The 18,635-nt window shown below is 44.9% G+C and overlaps 1 protein-coding gene across 1 annotated transcript in view; it reads left to right on the forward strand.

Moving 5' to 3' along the window:
• Nucleotides 1–18,635, forward strand: part of CLTCL1 (clathrin heavy chain like 1) — a 131,655-nt gene that overhangs the window by 55,705 nt on the left and 57,315 nt on the right. The window contains 8 exon segments of the mRNA XM_053587525.1: nucleotides 627–800; nucleotides 2,062–2,206; nucleotides 2,209–2,252; nucleotides 3,298–3,412; nucleotides 3,415–3,494; nucleotides 3,584–3,733; nucleotides 4,301–4,423; nucleotides 6,456–6,593. Of these exon segments, the coding sequence (XP_053443500.1) occupies nucleotides 627–800; nucleotides 2,062–2,206; nucleotides 2,209–2,252; nucleotides 3,298–3,412; nucleotides 3,415–3,494; nucleotides 3,584–3,733; nucleotides 4,301–4,423; nucleotides 6,456–6,593 (969 nt within the window).

Consider the following 18,635-nt stretch of genomic DNA (forward strand, 5'->3'; position numbering starts at 1 on the left):
AACAACAGTGACAACTGCAACAAAAAGTAGCCAGGCATTGTAGTGGGTGCCTGTAGTCCCAGCTACTTGGGAGGCTGAGGCAAGAGAATCGCTTGGGCCCAAAAGTTTGAGGTTGTCGTGAGCTAAGACGCCATCGCACTCTACCCAGGGCGACAGCTTGAGACTCTGTCTCAAAAAAAAAAAAACTAGCTCTCAGGGCGTAGGACTTGGAATTCATGCCTCAGAAAACCATCATTTGGCTCAACGCCTGTGGCTCAAGCCACTAAGGTGCCAGCCACATACACCTGAGCTGGCGGGTTTGAATCCAGCCCGGGCCTGCCAAACAACAATGATGGCTGCAACCAAAAAATAGCCAGGTGTTGTGGCGGGCACCTGTAGCCCCAGCTACTTGGGAGTCTGAGGCAGGAGAATCTCTGAGCCCACGAGCTGGAGGTTGCTGTGAGCTGTGATGCCATGGCCCTCTACCCAGGGTGACAGCTTGAGGCTCTATCTCAAAAAGAAAAGCATCACTCCCACCAGTGCTCTCTCAGCCTGAGCCACTCAAGAGCTCTAGTCCTCATGCGTGAGCAAGTCTTCTGCCCAACACAGAGCTGCCTCCTTTTCCAGCCTGTTCTGTCTCCTTACAGGTTGGAGCTAAACACAGTGTTATCTACCTGGCCACAAAGCATGGCTATCTGCACATGTATGACCTGGAGTCCGGCGTGTGCATCTGCATGAGCCGTGTTAGTGCCGACACAGTCTTTGTGACGGCTCCCCATGAACCAACCTCAGGGATTATTGACATCAACAAGAAGGGACAGGTATGCAACTCTGAGGCTTCTCTTACAGTGTTTCCATTCACTGGGCACAGGCACCTAAACTCTGCCCTTCTCCAGGAAAACGGCGAGGACAGTTCCCTCCTGTCACTGAGCTTAAACCAGTGTCTCCTGTTGCTCCCTTCCCTCACTGCCCTCTTTGGTTCTGAGAGGAGCGAGAGGAGCATGGTCTCCCTCATGCCTGGAGCTTCTGCCGAGGGACAGCGCTTCTAATGCTCACCACACACCTCTTCGGATCACACAGTAATTGCAGAGGGCTAAAAAAGCAGATACTATGGTATTTCTTTTTGCTCTGTTGCGCTGGCTAGAATGTAATGGCGTCATCATACCTCACAGTAGCCTCAAACTCCTGGGCTCAGGTGATCCTCCTGCCTCAGCTTCCGAGTAGCTGAGACTACAGGCAAGTGCCACAATGCCTGGCTGATTTTTCTATTTTTAGTAGAAGCTCTCATTCTTACTCAGGGTGGTGTTGAACTGCTGAGCTCAAGCAGTCCACCTGCCTCGGGCTCCCAGAGTGCTGGGATTACAGGTGTGAACCACCTCAGCTGGCCAGTACTATTGGCATTTAAGTCACTTTTCTCAGTCAGAGTTTTAGAGGTAGTTAAAAGAAGAAAATCTGGCGGCGCCTATAGCTCAGTGGGAAGGGTGCTAGCCACATACACCCAGGCTGGCGGGTTCAAACCCGGCCTGGGTAGCTAAAACAACAATGATAACTGCAAAAAAAAAAAAATGGCCAGACGTTGTGGTGGGCACCTGTAGTCCCAGCTACTCAGGAAGCTGAAGCAAGAGAATCGCTTAAGCCCAAAAGTTGGAAGTTGCTGTGAGCTGTGATGCCACAGCACTCTACCTGGGGCAACATAGTGAGACTCTGTCTCAAAAAGAAAAGAAAAGAAAAAATGTGTGCTTAGAAAAAAAGTTTGGGGAAAAAATCGCCAGTTCCATCAGACAGGCCATTTGGCGTGGTGCTGGATGCCTCAATGTGGCATCGTCCGTGTGACCATGACAGCCCTGTGGGATCCCGCGCTTCAGCTGTGCCAAGCTGCTCCGCCACCACTAGCCACAGCTTCTTGGCATCCTCGCAACTGTCAGGACTGCTCACTTCGAGCCTGAGAAGTGGCCTCCCTCCCAGTCTGAGAGGGAATGGAGCCAAGCAGAGGTGTGGCGTGTCCCCAGGCTGAGAGGGAATGGGGCTGAGCAGAGGTGTGGAGTGTCCCTAGGCTGAGCGTCTCCCCTTCTGGTCCTGCAGGTGCTGTTCGTCTGTGTTGAGGAAGACAGCATCGTGAATTACACAGCTGACGTCCTTCAGAATCCAGACCTTGCTCTGTGTCTGGCTGTCCGTGGTAACCTGCCTGGGGCAGAGAAGTTGTTTGCTAGAAAATTCAACGTGCTCCTCGCAGCTACACTGAAGCCGCCAAAGCAGCAGCATCGGCACCGAAGGTGATGAACCTCGAATGCTTGTCAGGATTCCCACATTTTCCGAGTCAACGTTGAGAATGAAATAAGTCATAGAAGCATTTCACTACCAGAATCAGAGCCTATCAGTATTGTGTGAGGGTTTTCAGTTTCTGGGTTTTAAAATTTCAGTGATGGCAACAGACAGAACTCCCAGTCTCTGCCCTGACGGTCTGCGTCCCTGTCTCCCGCTCTTTTCTGTGTGTGTATTTCTCACCCAGCATCTTCGCTGAGGCAGAGTTTTGCGTTTTTGTGACTTAGAACTTTCCACTATTGCTGCCTCCTTGACAGTTTTATAACTGTATCAAGCATTGCGTGGTTGTGCATTTCTGCTCTGGACTTCTGCACTCCTCCAGAGCGTGGCAGCTCTGGTCACGGCTTCTCTCTTGGTTGATTTCATGAAGATAAACTGTCCTGGGACTAAATCTTCTCCTGGGTAGATAAAGACTTTCAGATTGCTCCTCCTTGAAAGAGTCCTTCTTGTCTTTCAAGTTGGTGTTACGAGCAAACCATGTCTAGAGGCCTGTTCTCAGCGCTGTGTGCTGGCACAGGTGAGGTCTGCCTGTGGAGTTGCCTGCAGGCCATGGACCTGCCAGGGTCACGGTCTCTGCTGAACCAGTCATCTTAGGGCAGGGCTTTTGTCCCTGACAGTTCAGTGTGGAATTTCCACTGGCAGATTTTTTTTTTTGAGACAGAGTCTCATTATGTCATCCTCGGTGGAGTGCTGTAGCATCACAGCTCACAGCAACCTCAAACTCTTGGGCTTATGCGATTCTCTTGCCTCGCCTCCCGAGTAGCTGGGACTACAAGTGCCCACCACAACACCCGGCTATTTTTCGTTGCGGTTGTCATTGTTGTTTAGCTGGCCCTGGCTGGGCTAGAGCCCGTACCCGCCAGCCTCGGTGCATGTGGCCAGCGCCGTAACCACTGTGCTACGGGTGCCATGCCTGGCAGATTTTTTTTTTTTTGATGCAAACAAATTGATCCCTGTGGCTATAGCACACTGACCTGCAGTCCCATTTATTATCAGGGACTCCTGCGGACAAGTGACACAATTCACAAGCTCCAGAGTGTGCCTGCCCAGCCTGGCCAGGCTTCTCCTTTGCTATAGTACTTGGGAATCCTGCTCGACCAGGCTCAGCTTAACTTGAATCCTTGGAACTCTGCTGTCTAGTTCTTCAGCAGGGGCACAAGCAACTTTTAGAGAAGTGGCGGATGGAAGACAAGGTGAGGTCACAGCCCAGCACAGCTTGAGCTGGGCTCTCGGCTCCCTGCCCTTCTGGTCTTAGCTCTGCCTTTTCTTTGTCATGCCACAGCTGGAGTGTTCAGAAGAGCTGGGAGATCTGGTCAAAACTGCTGACCCTACACTGGCTCTGAGCCATGTACCTTTGGGCAAATGTGCCAAAGTGATCCAGTGTTTTGCAGAAACAGGCCAATTCCAAAACATTGTGCTATACGCCAAAAAGGTATGTTGAACCATCTGCATCTCACGCATTCCTCTCCTGGGGTTGTGGTTGCTGATTCTGAAGCTTAAGAAACACCCTCTCAGCAGGTGCTCTGGTGTGCCAGCGTTACCGGTGCTGCGGTCGGCACCTGTGTTCACTGATGACCACCTTCTAGTCACTTCAGTTGTCATTATCCTGTTTTATTTTTATAGTCCTGCACACACCCCTTCAAGTAGAGACCATCCTGTAATTTTCACCTCACTCTCTCCCTCCCCACTCCAGCACCCCACTCTGCACTAGTTGGGTGTTGATTCAGCAGGTCCCCAGGTCGAGCTGCTGCTTACTGCCAGGCTGGGTGTGCACATGGACAGGTGATTTCTTTGTGGTCTGTGCCTTTTGCGTAGTTAATTGTGCCGTCCACACACACGGAATCAGTTTGTTTATTTAGATATCATGTTTGACAGAGGGCTGGTACACACGTACGCTCATTTCTTTGTAAACACAAGTTCGGAGTAGAGGGTGGGGAACATCTTTTTCTAATGCCCACAGTTTCTAGTTTGTCTTCCCAGTTGGTTCCGTTGGTTCTAGGCCAGATACGCCCCAGACTGGATCTTGCTGCTGAGGAGCGTGATGAGGGCCAGTCCAGAGCAGGGCCTGCAGTTCTCTCAGATGCTGGTGCAGGGTGAGGAGCTGCTGGCCAACATTGACCAGGTGAGCTCGGGCTACTGGGGACAACCTCTTTTGATTTTTATAACCATCGAAAAGAGTCCCTTTCATTTGTTTTTCTGTTAATGTATGTCTCAATGATTTTCTTTGCTACTAATCTTCTGGGTTTTTGGGGCGGGGGTGTTTTTTGTTTTTTTTTTTTCTGGAACAGAGTCTCACTCTGTTGCCCCCGGCAGAGTGCTGTGGCATTATAGCTCACAGCAACCTCAAACTCTTAGGTTCAAGCGATCGTCCTGCCTCAGCATCCCAAGCAGCTGGAACTACAAGAGCCCACCGCAACACCTGGCTATTTTTTCTTTTCTTTTCTTTCTTTCTTTTTTTTTTTTTTTTCATTAAATCGTAGCTGTGTACATTAGTGCAATCATGGGGCACAATGTGCTGGTTTTATATACAATTTGAAATGTTTTCATCAAACTAGTTAACATAGCCTTCGTGGCTGGCTATTTTTTCTATTTTTAGAGGCAGGGTCTCAACTCTGGCTCAAGCTGGTCTTAAGCCAAGCAATTCACTTTCATCTGCCTCCCAAGTGCTAGTATTACAGGTGTGAGCCACCATGCCCAGCAGTCTTCCAGGTTTTAAAAATCTGGTGTTCCAGCTTGTCCTCTGGTTGTCATTATGTGAACTCTTGTCATTACTTTGTTTTGAAGTGTCTTAGAGGACGTGTGGGGAGCCAGAAGGATCATGTTTTCTTGTGTGCTTGTGGGCCCACATCTATTTTAGTATCTATATATATTAACATCTATGATCCTAGCACTTTGGGAGGCCAAGGTGGGAGGATCGCTTGAGCTCAGGAGTTCAAGACCAACCTGAGCAAGAGTAAAACCCCATTTCTACTAAAAAAAATAGAAAAATTAGCCCAGTGTCATGGTGGGCGCCTGTAGTCCCAGCTGCTTGGGAGGCTGAGGCAAGAGGATTGCTTGAGCCCAGGAGTTTGAGGTTGCTGTAAGCTAGGCTGAGGCCACGGCACTCTAGACTGGGCAACAAAGAAAAAAGAATTGGTGTCTTAAGTAAATGTTTGTGTTTTCACTGTTGTGTCTGAGTAATACAGTGATAGTATATGGGCTAGAGGTCAGGTATTACTCAGGATACTCCAAGAGACAGAATGAATGGGGTAGATGTAGATATATGAAACGGGTTTATGAGGGGAGTCAGCTCGTGTGGTCATGGAGGCTGAAATGTCTGGACAGGCTGTCTGCGAACTGGAAACCTTATGATGCAGAATCATGACTGAATCCAAATTCAAAAGCGTCAGAGCCAGGAAGGCTAGTGTGTCTCTCAGCCTGAAACTGAAGGCCCAAGAACTTGCCAAATCCAGATGCCCCCCCCCCATTTAGTCCACAGACTCACCCCAGTTTCCTCTGGAAATGAACTCACATATACACCCAAAATTCAGGCTTTACTGTTCTGTAGATATTCCTTTATCTAGTCAAGTTAACACTGGAAATTAGCCATTACAGCTTTATCTGGGACTTGATTATAAGCAATATGTTGTTAAGAATGGTTGGATTACTCTAGAGCAGTGATTCTCAACCTTCCTAATGCCGCGACCCTTAATACAGTTCCTCATGTGGTGGTGACCCCCAACCATAAAATTATTTTCGTTGCTACTTCATAACTGTAATTTTGCTACTGTTATGAATCATAATGTAAATATCTGATATGCAGGATGTATTTTCATTGTTACAAAGGGGTCGCGACCCACAGGTTGAGAACCTCTGCTCTAGAGGATTCTGGGGCTTCATTTCTTCTGAAAACTGGTCTCTTTAATCCGCTCCAGTAAAATGGTCTGTTGGTGAATAGGACGTAGGTGATGGGATTTCACAATGATAGATTTCATTTCTATCTATAATGGCCATGAATTAAATTACAAGAATTTCAATGACATAAAAAGACGCGAAGGGAGGAACTCTGTTGAATTTCTAAACAAGATTCTATTTCAGGAACCATTTCAGTAGGAAAAGAAAACCCTGTTTCCTTCGAGTGAAAATGTGGATCTGTTTGCTCGGATCTGTTTCAGATTGTGGACGTTTTCATGGAAACCGGTTTAATTCAGCAGTGTACGTGCTTCCTGTTGGACACCTTGAAGGACAATCGCCCAGCAGAGGGGCCCCTGCAGACTCGGCTGCTGGAGATAAACCTGATCCACGCACCCCAGGCGAGCGCTCGTCTATGCTGGCACCAGGGGCAGAGCACCTGTTATACCCGGGCTGGGACCCGCAGTGGCACAACTGTGCTAACACCAGGGGCAGAGCACCTGTCACACCCAGGCTGGGACCCACAGGGCACGTCTGTGCTGATAACGGGCAGAGTACCTGTCACACCCGGGCTGGGACCCACAGTGCACGTCTGTGCTGATACCAGGGGAAGAGCACCTGTCACTCCCCAACCTGGGACTCGCTGTGCACGTCTATGCTGGCACCAGAGGCAGAGCGCTTCTCACTCCCTGGAGTGGGGCCCACAGTGCACATCTGTGCTGACACCAGGGGCAAAGCGCCTGTCACTCTCCGGCCTGGGATCCTCAGTGGCACGTCTGTGCTGACTGTGAAGTAACTAGAATAGGCAGATTCACAGGGAAAGAGAAAGAGCTGGGGGCACAGTCTATGGGGCAGGGGCAGGGCGCCTGTCACTACCCAGCGTGGGGTCCGCAGTGCACATCTGTGCTGACACCAGGAGCAGAGTGCATGTCACTCCCCAGCCTGGGACCTGCAGACCTGCCTGCGGCTGTGGGCTGGCCATCCCTGTGTGTGTCTGTCTGTCTCTGCTTCTCAGTGGGTGCCTCCGTGACTCTCCTGATAGGGGCTCCCAGATGTCGTGGTGCAAGACCTGTCTTCTTTTTTTTTCCTGTCTTCTTTTTTTTTCCTGTCTTCTTTTTTTCCCACTGTGGTAAAACATACATAACAAAGCTGACCATTTTTACAAGTTTTAGGTGTGTGATAGGGCAGCATTAAGAACACTCACAGTATGGAGCCACCATGACCGCTGTGTCTTTCCATAACTTCTTTTTTTTTTTTTGGAAAGTATTGTGCTTATTATGAAGTTATACTACAACTGTGATAAAAGAATACAATAGAACAGATTCAGTAATTGTCACAATATTTCCTAGTCATAGGAAAGCAATAGCCAAAACAATTGGAAAAATTTAAATAGAATATCTCATCATAGTACAATTTCTTTATAAAAATGCAAATAAAAATGAGATTATAGGGCGGCACCTGTGGCTCAGTCGGTAAGGTGCTGGCCCCATATACCGAGGGTGGCGGGTTCAAACCCAGCCCCGGCTGAACTGCAACCAAAAAATAGCGGGGCGTTGTGATGGGCGCCTGTAGTCCCAGCTACTTGGGAGGCTGAGGCAGGAGAATCACTGAAGCCCAGGAGTTGGAGGTTGCTGTGAGCTGTGTGATGCCACGGCACTCTACCGAGGGCTATAAAGTGAGACTCTCTCTCTACAAAAAAAAAAAAAAAAAGAGAGAGAGATTATAATTAAATGAGTTTCCAAGGGGTTCATGTGCTTCTTACCATCCCAAACCCATATGTCGCTGTGTCTGTTAAGCGAGCCCCTCCCTCCCCACCATGCCCCCAGCTCTTTCTCTTTCCCTGTGAATCTGCCTATTCTAGTTACTTCACACAAATGGAATCGTGAAATATTTGTCCTTTTATCTGTTTTTTTCGCTTAGCACATTATTTTCAAAATTCATCCATGCTGTAGCATGTGTTAGAAATTCCTCCACTTTTGAGACTAAATACTATTATTCATTGTGTATGCTTGTAACATTTTGTTTATTCATTCATTGATGAACGTTTGGGTTGCTTCGACCTTTTTGCTATTGTGAATAGTGCTGCTGTGAACATGGGGGTACAAATAGCTCATCAAGACCATTGGGCATGTACCCAGACATGGAATTCCTGCATCGTATGATAATTCTCTGTTCCACTTTTGAGGAACTGCCATGCCGTGTTCCAAGAGGCTACACCATTTTATATTACTGCCAGTAGTTTACAAGGGCTTCAGTTTCTCCGTATCCTTGCCAAAAATTACTTTCCTTTAAAAAAAAAAAAAAAAAAGGAAAGCCAGCTCAGCACCTATAGCTCAAGCGGCTAAGGCGCCAGCCACATACACCCAGGTTTGAACCCAGCCCAGGCCTGCCAAACAACAATGACAACTACAACCAAAAAATAGCTGGGCATTGTGGTGGGCACCTGTAGTCCCAGCTACTTGGGAGGCTGAGGCAAGAGAATCGCTTAAGCCCAGGAATTTGAGGTTGCTGTGAGCTGTGATGCCACGGCACTCTATCAAGGGTAAAAGCTTGAGGCTCTGTCTCAAACAAAAAAAAATCCATGTTAATAGGTGTGCAGTAGTGTCTGATTGTGATGGGACAGTTTCTCAGCCTGAAAGTTGTGGGGGGGCAGATCGCGTGGAGATGCTTTGAGCGTTAAATGTGAACATATACGCAGGAAAAGGATTCAAGAGGATTAATACCAAGTGGTGAACGAAGGTTGTCTGCGTGGCTACATTGTAAAAGTTTACTGCGGCGCCTGTGCCTCAGTGAGTAGGGCACCGGCCCCATATGCCAAGGGTGGCGGGTTCAAACCCAGCCCCGGCCAAACTGCAACCAAAAAATAGCTGGGCGTTGTGGCGGGCGCCTGTAGTCCCAGCTACTCGGGAGGCTGAGGCAGGAGAATCGCCTAAGCCCAGGAGTTGGAGGTTGCTGTGAGCTGTGTGACGCCACGGCACTCTACCGAGGGCAATAAAGTGAAACTCTGTCTCTACAAAAAAAAAAAAAAAAAAGAAAAGAAAAAAAATTTATTATATCATAAATGTATACATTAATGCATTTATGTGGTACAATGTGCTGATTTTATATACAATTTGGAATGCTTGCATCAAACTGGTTAACATAGCCTTCACCTCACTCACTTAATTATTGTGTTGAGACTTAATAGATTTGGGAGGAGAGAGCAAGATGGTGGCCGAGTAACAGCTTCCCTGCAACTGGGCACTGTGAGTCAGGGGAGATAAGACTCCAGGCATCTCTGGCTGGGGGGATCTGCCTATAATCATCCTTTTGAGGATACAGGGAGTCAGCAAGAGACTTCTGGACCCCAAGACGAGGACAAAAACAGTGGAAAACCGGCAAGTGGTTGCGTGTGTTTAATCGGTCTAATCCCACCAGCAGCTGTAAGTACAGCAGCAGCGAGACTGCAAACCGGAAAGGCCTTACCTGTGAACTGTTTTGGTGTTTTTGGACTTGGCACTCAGGTGAACTACCTTGGGGAGAGCTCGAGCAGGAGTGCAGAGAACTTTGGGTGTTGTCTAGGGCTCCAGACTATGCAGCTGAGCCAGAGGGAGCTAATAGTGTTTGGCTATGGGCCGCAGGGAGCCATTGTGAGAGAACTGCTCCGGCAAGCTCCGCCCTCAGGGTCGCAGGCCAAGAATTGGGCGGGAGCTGGTAACCTAGTGACTAAGCAGCCTAAAGGCGGGGACTGAGCTGCCTTACAGCCTTAACCCTCAGCCTTAACTCAGGGGCAGAGTGAGACCGGTTTTGGCACACTGGGTAAGTGGATAGCCACTTCAGCAGTGATCCCAGCGACAAGCACTTTCCTGGGAAACCTTCTGCTTAGCCAAGTTTAGAAGTTTAAAGTGCCTTTTAAGAGGGCTGAGGAGAGATTTAGGGTCTCCACCCAGTGGGGTTTGAGAAATCAGCGGAGGCCTCCAGTCATATCAGCATTGTGATTAACATCGCATACCCCAGAAGACCACCTGTTGCCCAGATAATATTCAACAAGATATATATACTGCTTTGTTTGTGGTGGTTTCTTTTTGTTGTTGTTGTTGTTTGTTTTTTGTTTATTTTGTTGTTGTTTTGTTTTTTGATTTCAACCTTTTCCATACAGATTGTGTCTTTTCTTCTTTTTCTTTTCTTTCTCCATTTTTCTAGTTTAAATACAATTTCCCATTACTGCCTTTTTCAATAATTACAACTTCATTTTTGCTAGTGTTTCTACCCCTATTATTTGGTTTTTCACCCAATTTTATCCCATAAAGTTTTCTGTTTGCTGGTTTTGGTTTGATTTATAGCATTTTTGTCTTTCCTGTCTACTTGGTGGAGGTGGGGTACTGTGTCCGATCAAGTTAGCAAAGAGCTGCTGACCTCAAGGGAACCACCCAACCCAGCACCCCCAGGGGTTGGGTTTTTTTTAAGATTGTGTCAAAGTACCCTACTGTATACCTATATTGCTCTGTCTCCCTCTTTCTGTGCCTCTCTTCTTTTTGTCAATATTCCCTTTACCCAACCCCTCTCCCTTCTCTATTTTCTTTTCGTTCTTTCTTTCTTTTTCTTTCTTATATCCCTTCTTGCGCTTCAACCTTCTCATCCTTCTGCTCCTGTACCAAAAGGACTCATCTAAACCTTAGTCCACAGGCACGGGAACTTAAAGAGCAAGAGAAAGTGAAAGGAAAATTAGGGCAAGGAAACAGATAAAAGAAATCACTCATGAGGAAGAATCAGCAGAAAACTCCAGGCAACATGAAGAACCAGTCCAGAGCAACACCTCCAAGGGACCATGAGGTAGCTACTACAGAGGATTCCACCTATAAAGAAATGTTAGGAATGACAGAAAGGGAAATTAGAATACCCCTGATGAAAACAATGAAGGAAATGATGGAAACAAGGAAACTGCTAATAAAGTGGAAAATAACCAAAAGGAGATCCAAAAACAGAATCAAATAAGAGATGAACGATATGAAGAATATAGAAAGGATATAGTGGAGCTGAAGGAACTGAAGCAGTCAATTAGGGAACTTAAAGGTGCAATGGAAAGTATCAGCAACAGGTTAGACCATGCAGAAGAAAGAATTTCAGAGGTACAGGAAAAAGTTCTTGAGATAACTCAGATAGTAAAAGAGGCAGAAAAGAAGAGAGAGAAAGCAGAACGTTCACTGTCAGAATTATGGGACTTTATGAAATGTTCCAACATACGAATTATAGGAATCTCAGAAGGGGAAGAAGAATGTCCCAGAGGAATGGAAGCCATACTAGAGAATATTATAAATGAAAATTTCCCAAATATCACCAAAGATTCTGACACACTGCTTTCATAGGGATACCAGGTCACCTCAACTCTAACCGAGCTTCTCCAAGACACATTGTGATGAACCTGTCCAAAGTCAAGACAAAAGAAAAGATTCTGCAAGCTGCCAGGAGTAAGCGCTAGTTGACCTACAGGGAAAATCCATCAGAGTGACTGCAGACTTCTCTAATGAAACTTTCCAAGCAAGAAGACAATGGTCATCTACCTTTAATCTACTTAAACAGAACAATTTGCAGCCCAGAATTCTGTACCCTGCTAAGCTAAGCTTTAAAATTGATGGAGAAATCAAATCATTTAAGGATATACAAACATTGAGGAAATTTGCCACAACAAGACCAGCTCTACAGGAAATACTTCAACCTGTTCTGCACACTGACCATCACAATGGATCAGCATCAAAGTGAGAACTCAGAAATTAAAGGACAGAACCTAACCTCCACACTGATGCAAAAGATAAAACTAAGCAATGGAGTCTCACAAAATAAGATGAATAGAACACTACCACACTTAATCAATTATATCAATAAATGTTAATGGCTTGAATTCCCCACTAAAGAGACATAGATTGGCTGACTGGATTAAAAAACACAAGCCATCCATTTGCTGTCTGCAAGAAACACACATAGCTTCAAAAGACAAATTAAAACTCCAAGTCAAGGGTTGGAAGACAATTTTTCAGGCAAATGGAATTCAGAAGAAAAGGGAAGTTGCAATCTTATTTTCAGATACATATGGATTTAAAGCAACTAAAGTAAAAAAAGACAAAGATGGTCACTTTATATTAGTCAAGGGAAAAATACAACAAGAAGACGTTTCAATTCTAAATATTTATGCACCCAATTTAAATGCTCCCAGATTCTTGAAACAGACCTTACTCAGTCTGAGCAATATGATACCCAATAATACCCTAATAACAGAGGACTTTAACACTCCTCTTACAGAGCTGGACAGATCCTCTAAACAGAAATTAAACAAAGATGTAAGAGATTTAAATGAGACCCTAGAACAGCTGTGCTTGATAGACGCATATAGAACACTCCATCCCAAAGATAAAGAATACACATTCTTCTCAGCATCCCATGGAGCATCCCATTCTCCAAAATTGATCATATCCTGGGACACAAAACAAATATTAACAGAATAAAAAGAATTGAATTTTTACCTTGTATCTTCTCAGACCATAAGGCACTAAAAGTGGAACTCAACTCTAACAAAAACGTTCAACCCCACACAAGGGCATGGAAATTAAACAGCCTTCGTTGAATAACAGATTGGTGCAGGAAGAAACAGGAAATCATTAACTTCCTTGAGCATAACAACAATGAAGACAGAAGCTACCAAAACCTGTGGGATACTGCAAAAGCAGTTTTGAGAGGAAAATTTATCACTTTAGATGCCTACATTCGAAAAACAGAAAGAGAATGCATCAACAAACTTACAAGCCATCTTATGGAATTAGAAAAAGAAGAACAGTCTAAGCCTAAACGCAGTGGAAGAAAAAAAATATTCAAAATCAAATCAGAGATCAATGAAATGGAAAACAAAAGAATCATTCAGAAAATTAATGAAACAAGGAGTTGGTTTTTTGAAAAAATAAATAAAATAGATAAACCATTGGCCAGACTAACGAGAAATAGAAAAGCAAAATCTCTAGTAACCTCAATCAGAAATGATAAAGGGGAAATAATAACTGATCCCACAGAGATACAAGAGATCATCTCTGAATACTACCAGAAACTCTATGCCCAGAAATTCGACAATGTGAAAGAAATGGATCAATATTTGGAATCGCACCCTCTCCCTAGACTTAGCCAGGAAGAAATAGAGCTCCTAAACAGACCAATTTCAAGCACTGAGATCAAAGAAACAATAAAAAATCTTCCAACCAAAAAATGCCCTGGTCCAGATGGCTTCACTCCAGAATTCTATCAAACCTTCAAGGAAGAGCTTATTCCTGTACTGCAGAAATTATTCCAAAAAATTGAGGAAGAAGGAATCTTCCCCAACACATTCTATGAAGCAAACATCACCCTGATACCAAAACCGGGAAAAGACCCAAACAAAAAGGAGAATTTCAGACCAATCTCACTCATGAATATAGATGCAAAAATTCTCAACAAAATCCTAGCCAATAGATTACAGCTTATCATCAAAAAAGTCATTCATCATGATCAAGTAGGCTTCATCCCAGGGATGCAAGGCTGGTTTAACATACGCAAGTCCATAAACGTTATCCACCATATTAACAGAGGCAAAAATAAAGATCACATGATCCTCTCAATAGATGCAGAAAAAGCATTTGATAAAATCCAGCATCCTTTTCTAATTAGAACACTGAAGAGTATAGGCATAGGTGGCACATTTCTAAAACTGATTGAAGCTATCTATAACAGACCCACAGCTAATATTTTACTTAATGGAGTAAAACTGAAAGCTTTTCCTCTTAGAACTGGAACCAGACAAGGTTGTCCTCTGTCACCTTTACTATTCAACATAGTGCCGGAAGTTCTAGCCAATACAATTAGGCAAGACAAGGAAATAAAGGGAATCCAAATGGGAGCAGAGGAGGTCAAACTCTCCCTCTTTGCTGACAACATGATCTTATACTTAGAGAATCCTAAAGATTCAACCACAAGACTCCTAGAAGTCATCAAAAAATACAGTAATGTTTCAGGATATAAAATCAATGTCCACAAGTCAGTAGCCTTTGTATATGCCAATAACAGTGAAGATGAGAAGCTAATTAAGGACACAACTCCCTTCACCATAGTTTCAAAGAAAATGAAATACCTAGGAATATACCTAACGAAGGAAGTGAAGAACCTCTATAAAGAAAATTATGGGGCAGCGCCTGTGGCTCAGTCGGTAGGGCACTGGCCCCATATACCGAGGGTGGTGCATTCAAACCCGGCCCCAGCTGAATTGCAACCAAAAAAAATAGCCGGGCGTTGTGGCGGGCGCCTGTAGTCCCAGCTACTCGGGAGACTGAGGCAAGAGAATCACTTAAGCCCAGGAGTTGGAGGTTGCTGTGAGCTGTGTAATGCCACGGCACTCTACCCAGGGCCATAAAGTGAGACTCTGTCTCTACAAAAAATAATAATAATAATAATAATAATAATAATAAAATAAAGAAAATTATGAAATCCTCAGAAAGGAAATAGCAGAGGATATTAACAAATGGAGGAACATACCATGCTCATGGATTGGAAGAATCAACATTGTTAAAATGTCTATACTTCCCAAAGCAATCTACCTATTCAGTGCCATTCCTATTAAAATACCAACATCATACTTTCAAGATTTGGAAAAAATGATTCTGCATTTTGTATGGAACCAGAAAAAAAACCGTATAGCTAAGGCAGTTCTTAGTAATAAAAACAAAGCCAGGGGCATCACCATACCAGATTTTAGGCTGTACTACAAAGCCATAGTGGTCAAGATAGCATGGTACTGGCACAAAAATAGAGATAGAGACGCTTGGAATTGAATGGAAAACCAGGAAATGAAACTAACATCTTACAACCACCTAATCTTTGATAAACCAAACAAGAATATACCTTGGGGGAAAGACTCTATTCAATAAACGGTGTTGGGAGAACTGGATATCCACATGTAAAAGACTGAAACTGGACCCACACCTTTCCCCACTCACAAAAATTGATTCAAGATGGATAAAGGACTTAAATTTAAGGCATGAAACAATAAAAATCCTCAAAGAAAGCATAGGAAAAACACTGGAAGATACTGTCCTGGGGAAAGACTTCATGAAGAAGACTGCCATTGCAATTGCAACAACAACAAAAATAAACAAATGGGACTTCATTAAACTGAAAAGCTTCTGTACAGCTAAGGAGACAACAACCAAAGCAAAGAGACAACCCACACAATGGGAAAGGATATTTGCATATTTTCAATCAGACAAATGCTTGATAACCAGGATCTATAGAGAACTCAAATTAATCCACATGAAAAAAGCCAACAATTCCATATATCAATATATCAAAAATGTTCATCATCCCTATCTATTAGAGAAATGTGAATCAAAACCACCCTGAGATACCATCTAACCCCAGCGAGAATGGCCTACATCACAAAATCTCAAAACTGCAGATGCGGGTGTGGATGTGGAGAGAAGGGAACACTTTTACACTGCTGATGGGACTGCAAACTAATACTTTTTGAAAGGAAGTATGGAGAAACCTCAAAGCACTCAAGCTAGACTTCCCATTTGACCCTGCAATCCCATTACTAGGCATCTACCCAGAAGGAAAAAAATCCTTTTCTCGGGCGGCGCCTGTGGCTCAGTGAGCAGGGTGCCGGCCCCATATGCCGAGGGTGGCGGGTTCAAACCCAGCCCCGGCCAAACTGCAACAAAAAACTAGCCGGGCGTTGTGGCGGGCGCCTGTAGGCCCAGCTACTCGGGAGGCTGAGGCAGGAGAATCGCCTAAGCCCAGGAGTTGGAGGTTGCTGTGAGCTGTGTGAGGCCATGGCACTCTACCGAGGGCAATTAAGTAAAACTGTCTCTACAAAAAAAAGAAAAATCCTTTTATCATAAGGACACTTGTACTAGACTGTTTATTGCAGCTCAATTTACAATCGCCAAAATGTGGAAACAGCCTAAGTGCCCACCAACCCAGGAATGGATTAATAACCTGTGGTATATGTACACCATGGAATACTATTCAGCTATTAAAAAAAATGGAGACTTTACATCCTTTGTATTAACCTGGATGGAAGTGGAAGACATTATTCTTAGTAAAGCATCACAAGAATGGAGAAGCATGAATCCTATGTACTCAATTTTGATATGAGGACAATTGATGACAATTAAGGTCACGTGGGGGTGGGGAAAGGAAGAGCAGAGAGAGGGAAGGAGGGAGGGGGTTGGAGCCTTGGTGTGTGCTACACCTTCTGGGGGCAAGACACGATTGCACGAGGGACTTTACCCAACAATAAATAAATAAAAAAGACTTAATAGATTTGACATGTACCCTTGCAGCATACACCATAGGTGAGGTCCCACCAATTACCCACCCTCTCACCGTCTCCCCTCCCCGTCCTCTTTCCTCCTTCATCCTGGACAAATAGTTGAGTTTTATCTTTCATATGAAAGTGTGGATGATTATGTATAGAAGTTCACTTTGTTCTTTTTTTTTCTGATTTGTTTTTTCTTTAGAATCCCACATTGTTTTTATAATTAGGAAACAACCTGTTAGTTGTACAGCTCTATCGCTGCAGTTCATTCAAAGCTGTGAGCTAGCTGCTGATCCTGAGTCCTGCTGAACCTCGAGGACAAAGTCTGTTAATGCACTTCCTGGTGTCCTGTGGGATTCTTGTGACTTAGTGATTATATGTAACAGTTTTTAGTGAATGAGTTTGAAATAGAACCCACACCCAGATAACTCAGCATACCAGCCCTCAGGCCGCCCACACCCCTCAGGGGCAGTGTGGCATGCAAGTGGCTGGGCAGAGTGCTGGCAGGCTCCAGACACATGCCCAGATGTGGGGCAGCCTTCTCTGATGGTGCAGCTACATGATATTTTCTCTCTTTGCTGCTTCTGTTTTCTAACCTCTGTAAAATACACTGTTGCCATAGGAAGGGGAAAGGTTTGAAAACAAGAGAACAGGAGGGATAGATCTGAAGGAAATGAAGGACAGGAGCAGGTGAGTGCTGGGCATTCTGGAGCTCCGTCCCAGGACTTGGTTTCCATGGCATAGTCTGTGGGAGCCCAGGATGTGCCTGGCCCTGGCACAGGGCACAGTCTGACCGTGGCCCTGGCCGCTCTGTATTTGACTAGTGCTGCATTTGGATCTGGGAAAGAATGCCCCAGCTGGCAAGGCAGGGCCCCCAGGAATGCATCTCAAGATTAGCAACTGGTTAGATTTTTCTTTTTAACTAATAAAAACCTTGTATTTGCCTGGAGATATTCAGAATGTTAACAAAACAGCTGCAACTTTTTTCCTGCTGTTACCGAGTGATACTCAGTTAATAGAACAACAATAATTTCGTATAAGCTGCATCAGAAACAACTAAAGATGAAAAAACTACCATCCCAAATAGAACTAATTTGTGCTGTGCACCAAGAACCTGCTTTAAATTTACGTGGCAATTTACAACCCCCATACTGTACCAGGCAAGTTAGTGGCTGTTGAAAATACCACCAGGACAGGGCTGTCTAAAGACACATTCGGTAATGTGTTAACTATACAAGAAAAAACACTGAATAGTTTAAAAACAGTTTAAAATCTTACATAACCTTACATTTCATTGTTCTTTTTTTTTTTTTTTTTTGAGACAGAGTCCCACTGTGTCACACTCGGTAGAGTGTCGTGGCATCACAGCTCACAGGAACCTCAAACTCTCAGGCTTAAGCAATTCTCTTGCCTCAGCCTTCCAAGTAGCTGGGACTACAGGCGCCCGCCACAACGCCCAGCTATTTTTTGTTGCAGTTGTCATTCCTGTTTAGGTCTCCTGGGCTGGGTTCGTACCTGAGGTGTGTCATACACTGGGACCCCCAACCCCCTCCTTCCTTCCCTCTCTTCACTCCCCCATTTCAGTTGTTTCCTTTAAAAGGAGTTGTATGGGGGGGGTGTAAATGCTTTATAGACAAGGAAAAAAAGGCGCTAGATCCAATTTACTCTCATCATCTCATCATCTCCTTCTCCTTTTCCTTTTTCATAGCGACGACTATGTTTTTTGCCAGTCCACATCTCTCCCAGTCTCCCTACAATGGACAGGCTGGGGTGTTCCCCTTTGATTTGGGGGTGATACGCAGAAGAGAACAAGAAAAATGCCGAAGGAGGCCTGTTGGGTGCGTGAGGATCCTTTTTTTTTTTTTCCTTTTAATTTATTTTTTGAGACAGAATCTCACTTTGTCACCCTTGGTAGAGTGCTATGGCATCACAGCTCACAGCAACCTCAAACTGCTTCATTCAGGAGATCCTCCTGCCTCAGCCTTCCGAGTAGGGGTGACCACGGGCACCCACCACCACACTCCACTATTTTCTTTTCTATTTTATTGGCGATGGGGTCTCACTCTTGCTCAGGTTGGCCTAGAACTCCTGAGCTCAAACAATCCACCTGCCTCAGCCTCCCAGAGTGTTAGAA

This window comes from Nycticebus coucang, chromosome 4 (genome assembly GCF_027406575.1).
Source record: "Nycticebus coucang isolate mNycCou1 chromosome 4, mNycCou1.pri, whole genome shotgun sequence".
In the NCBI taxonomy this organism is placed as follows: Eukaryota; Metazoa; Chordata; class Mammalia; order Primates; family Lorisidae; genus Nycticebus; species Nycticebus coucang.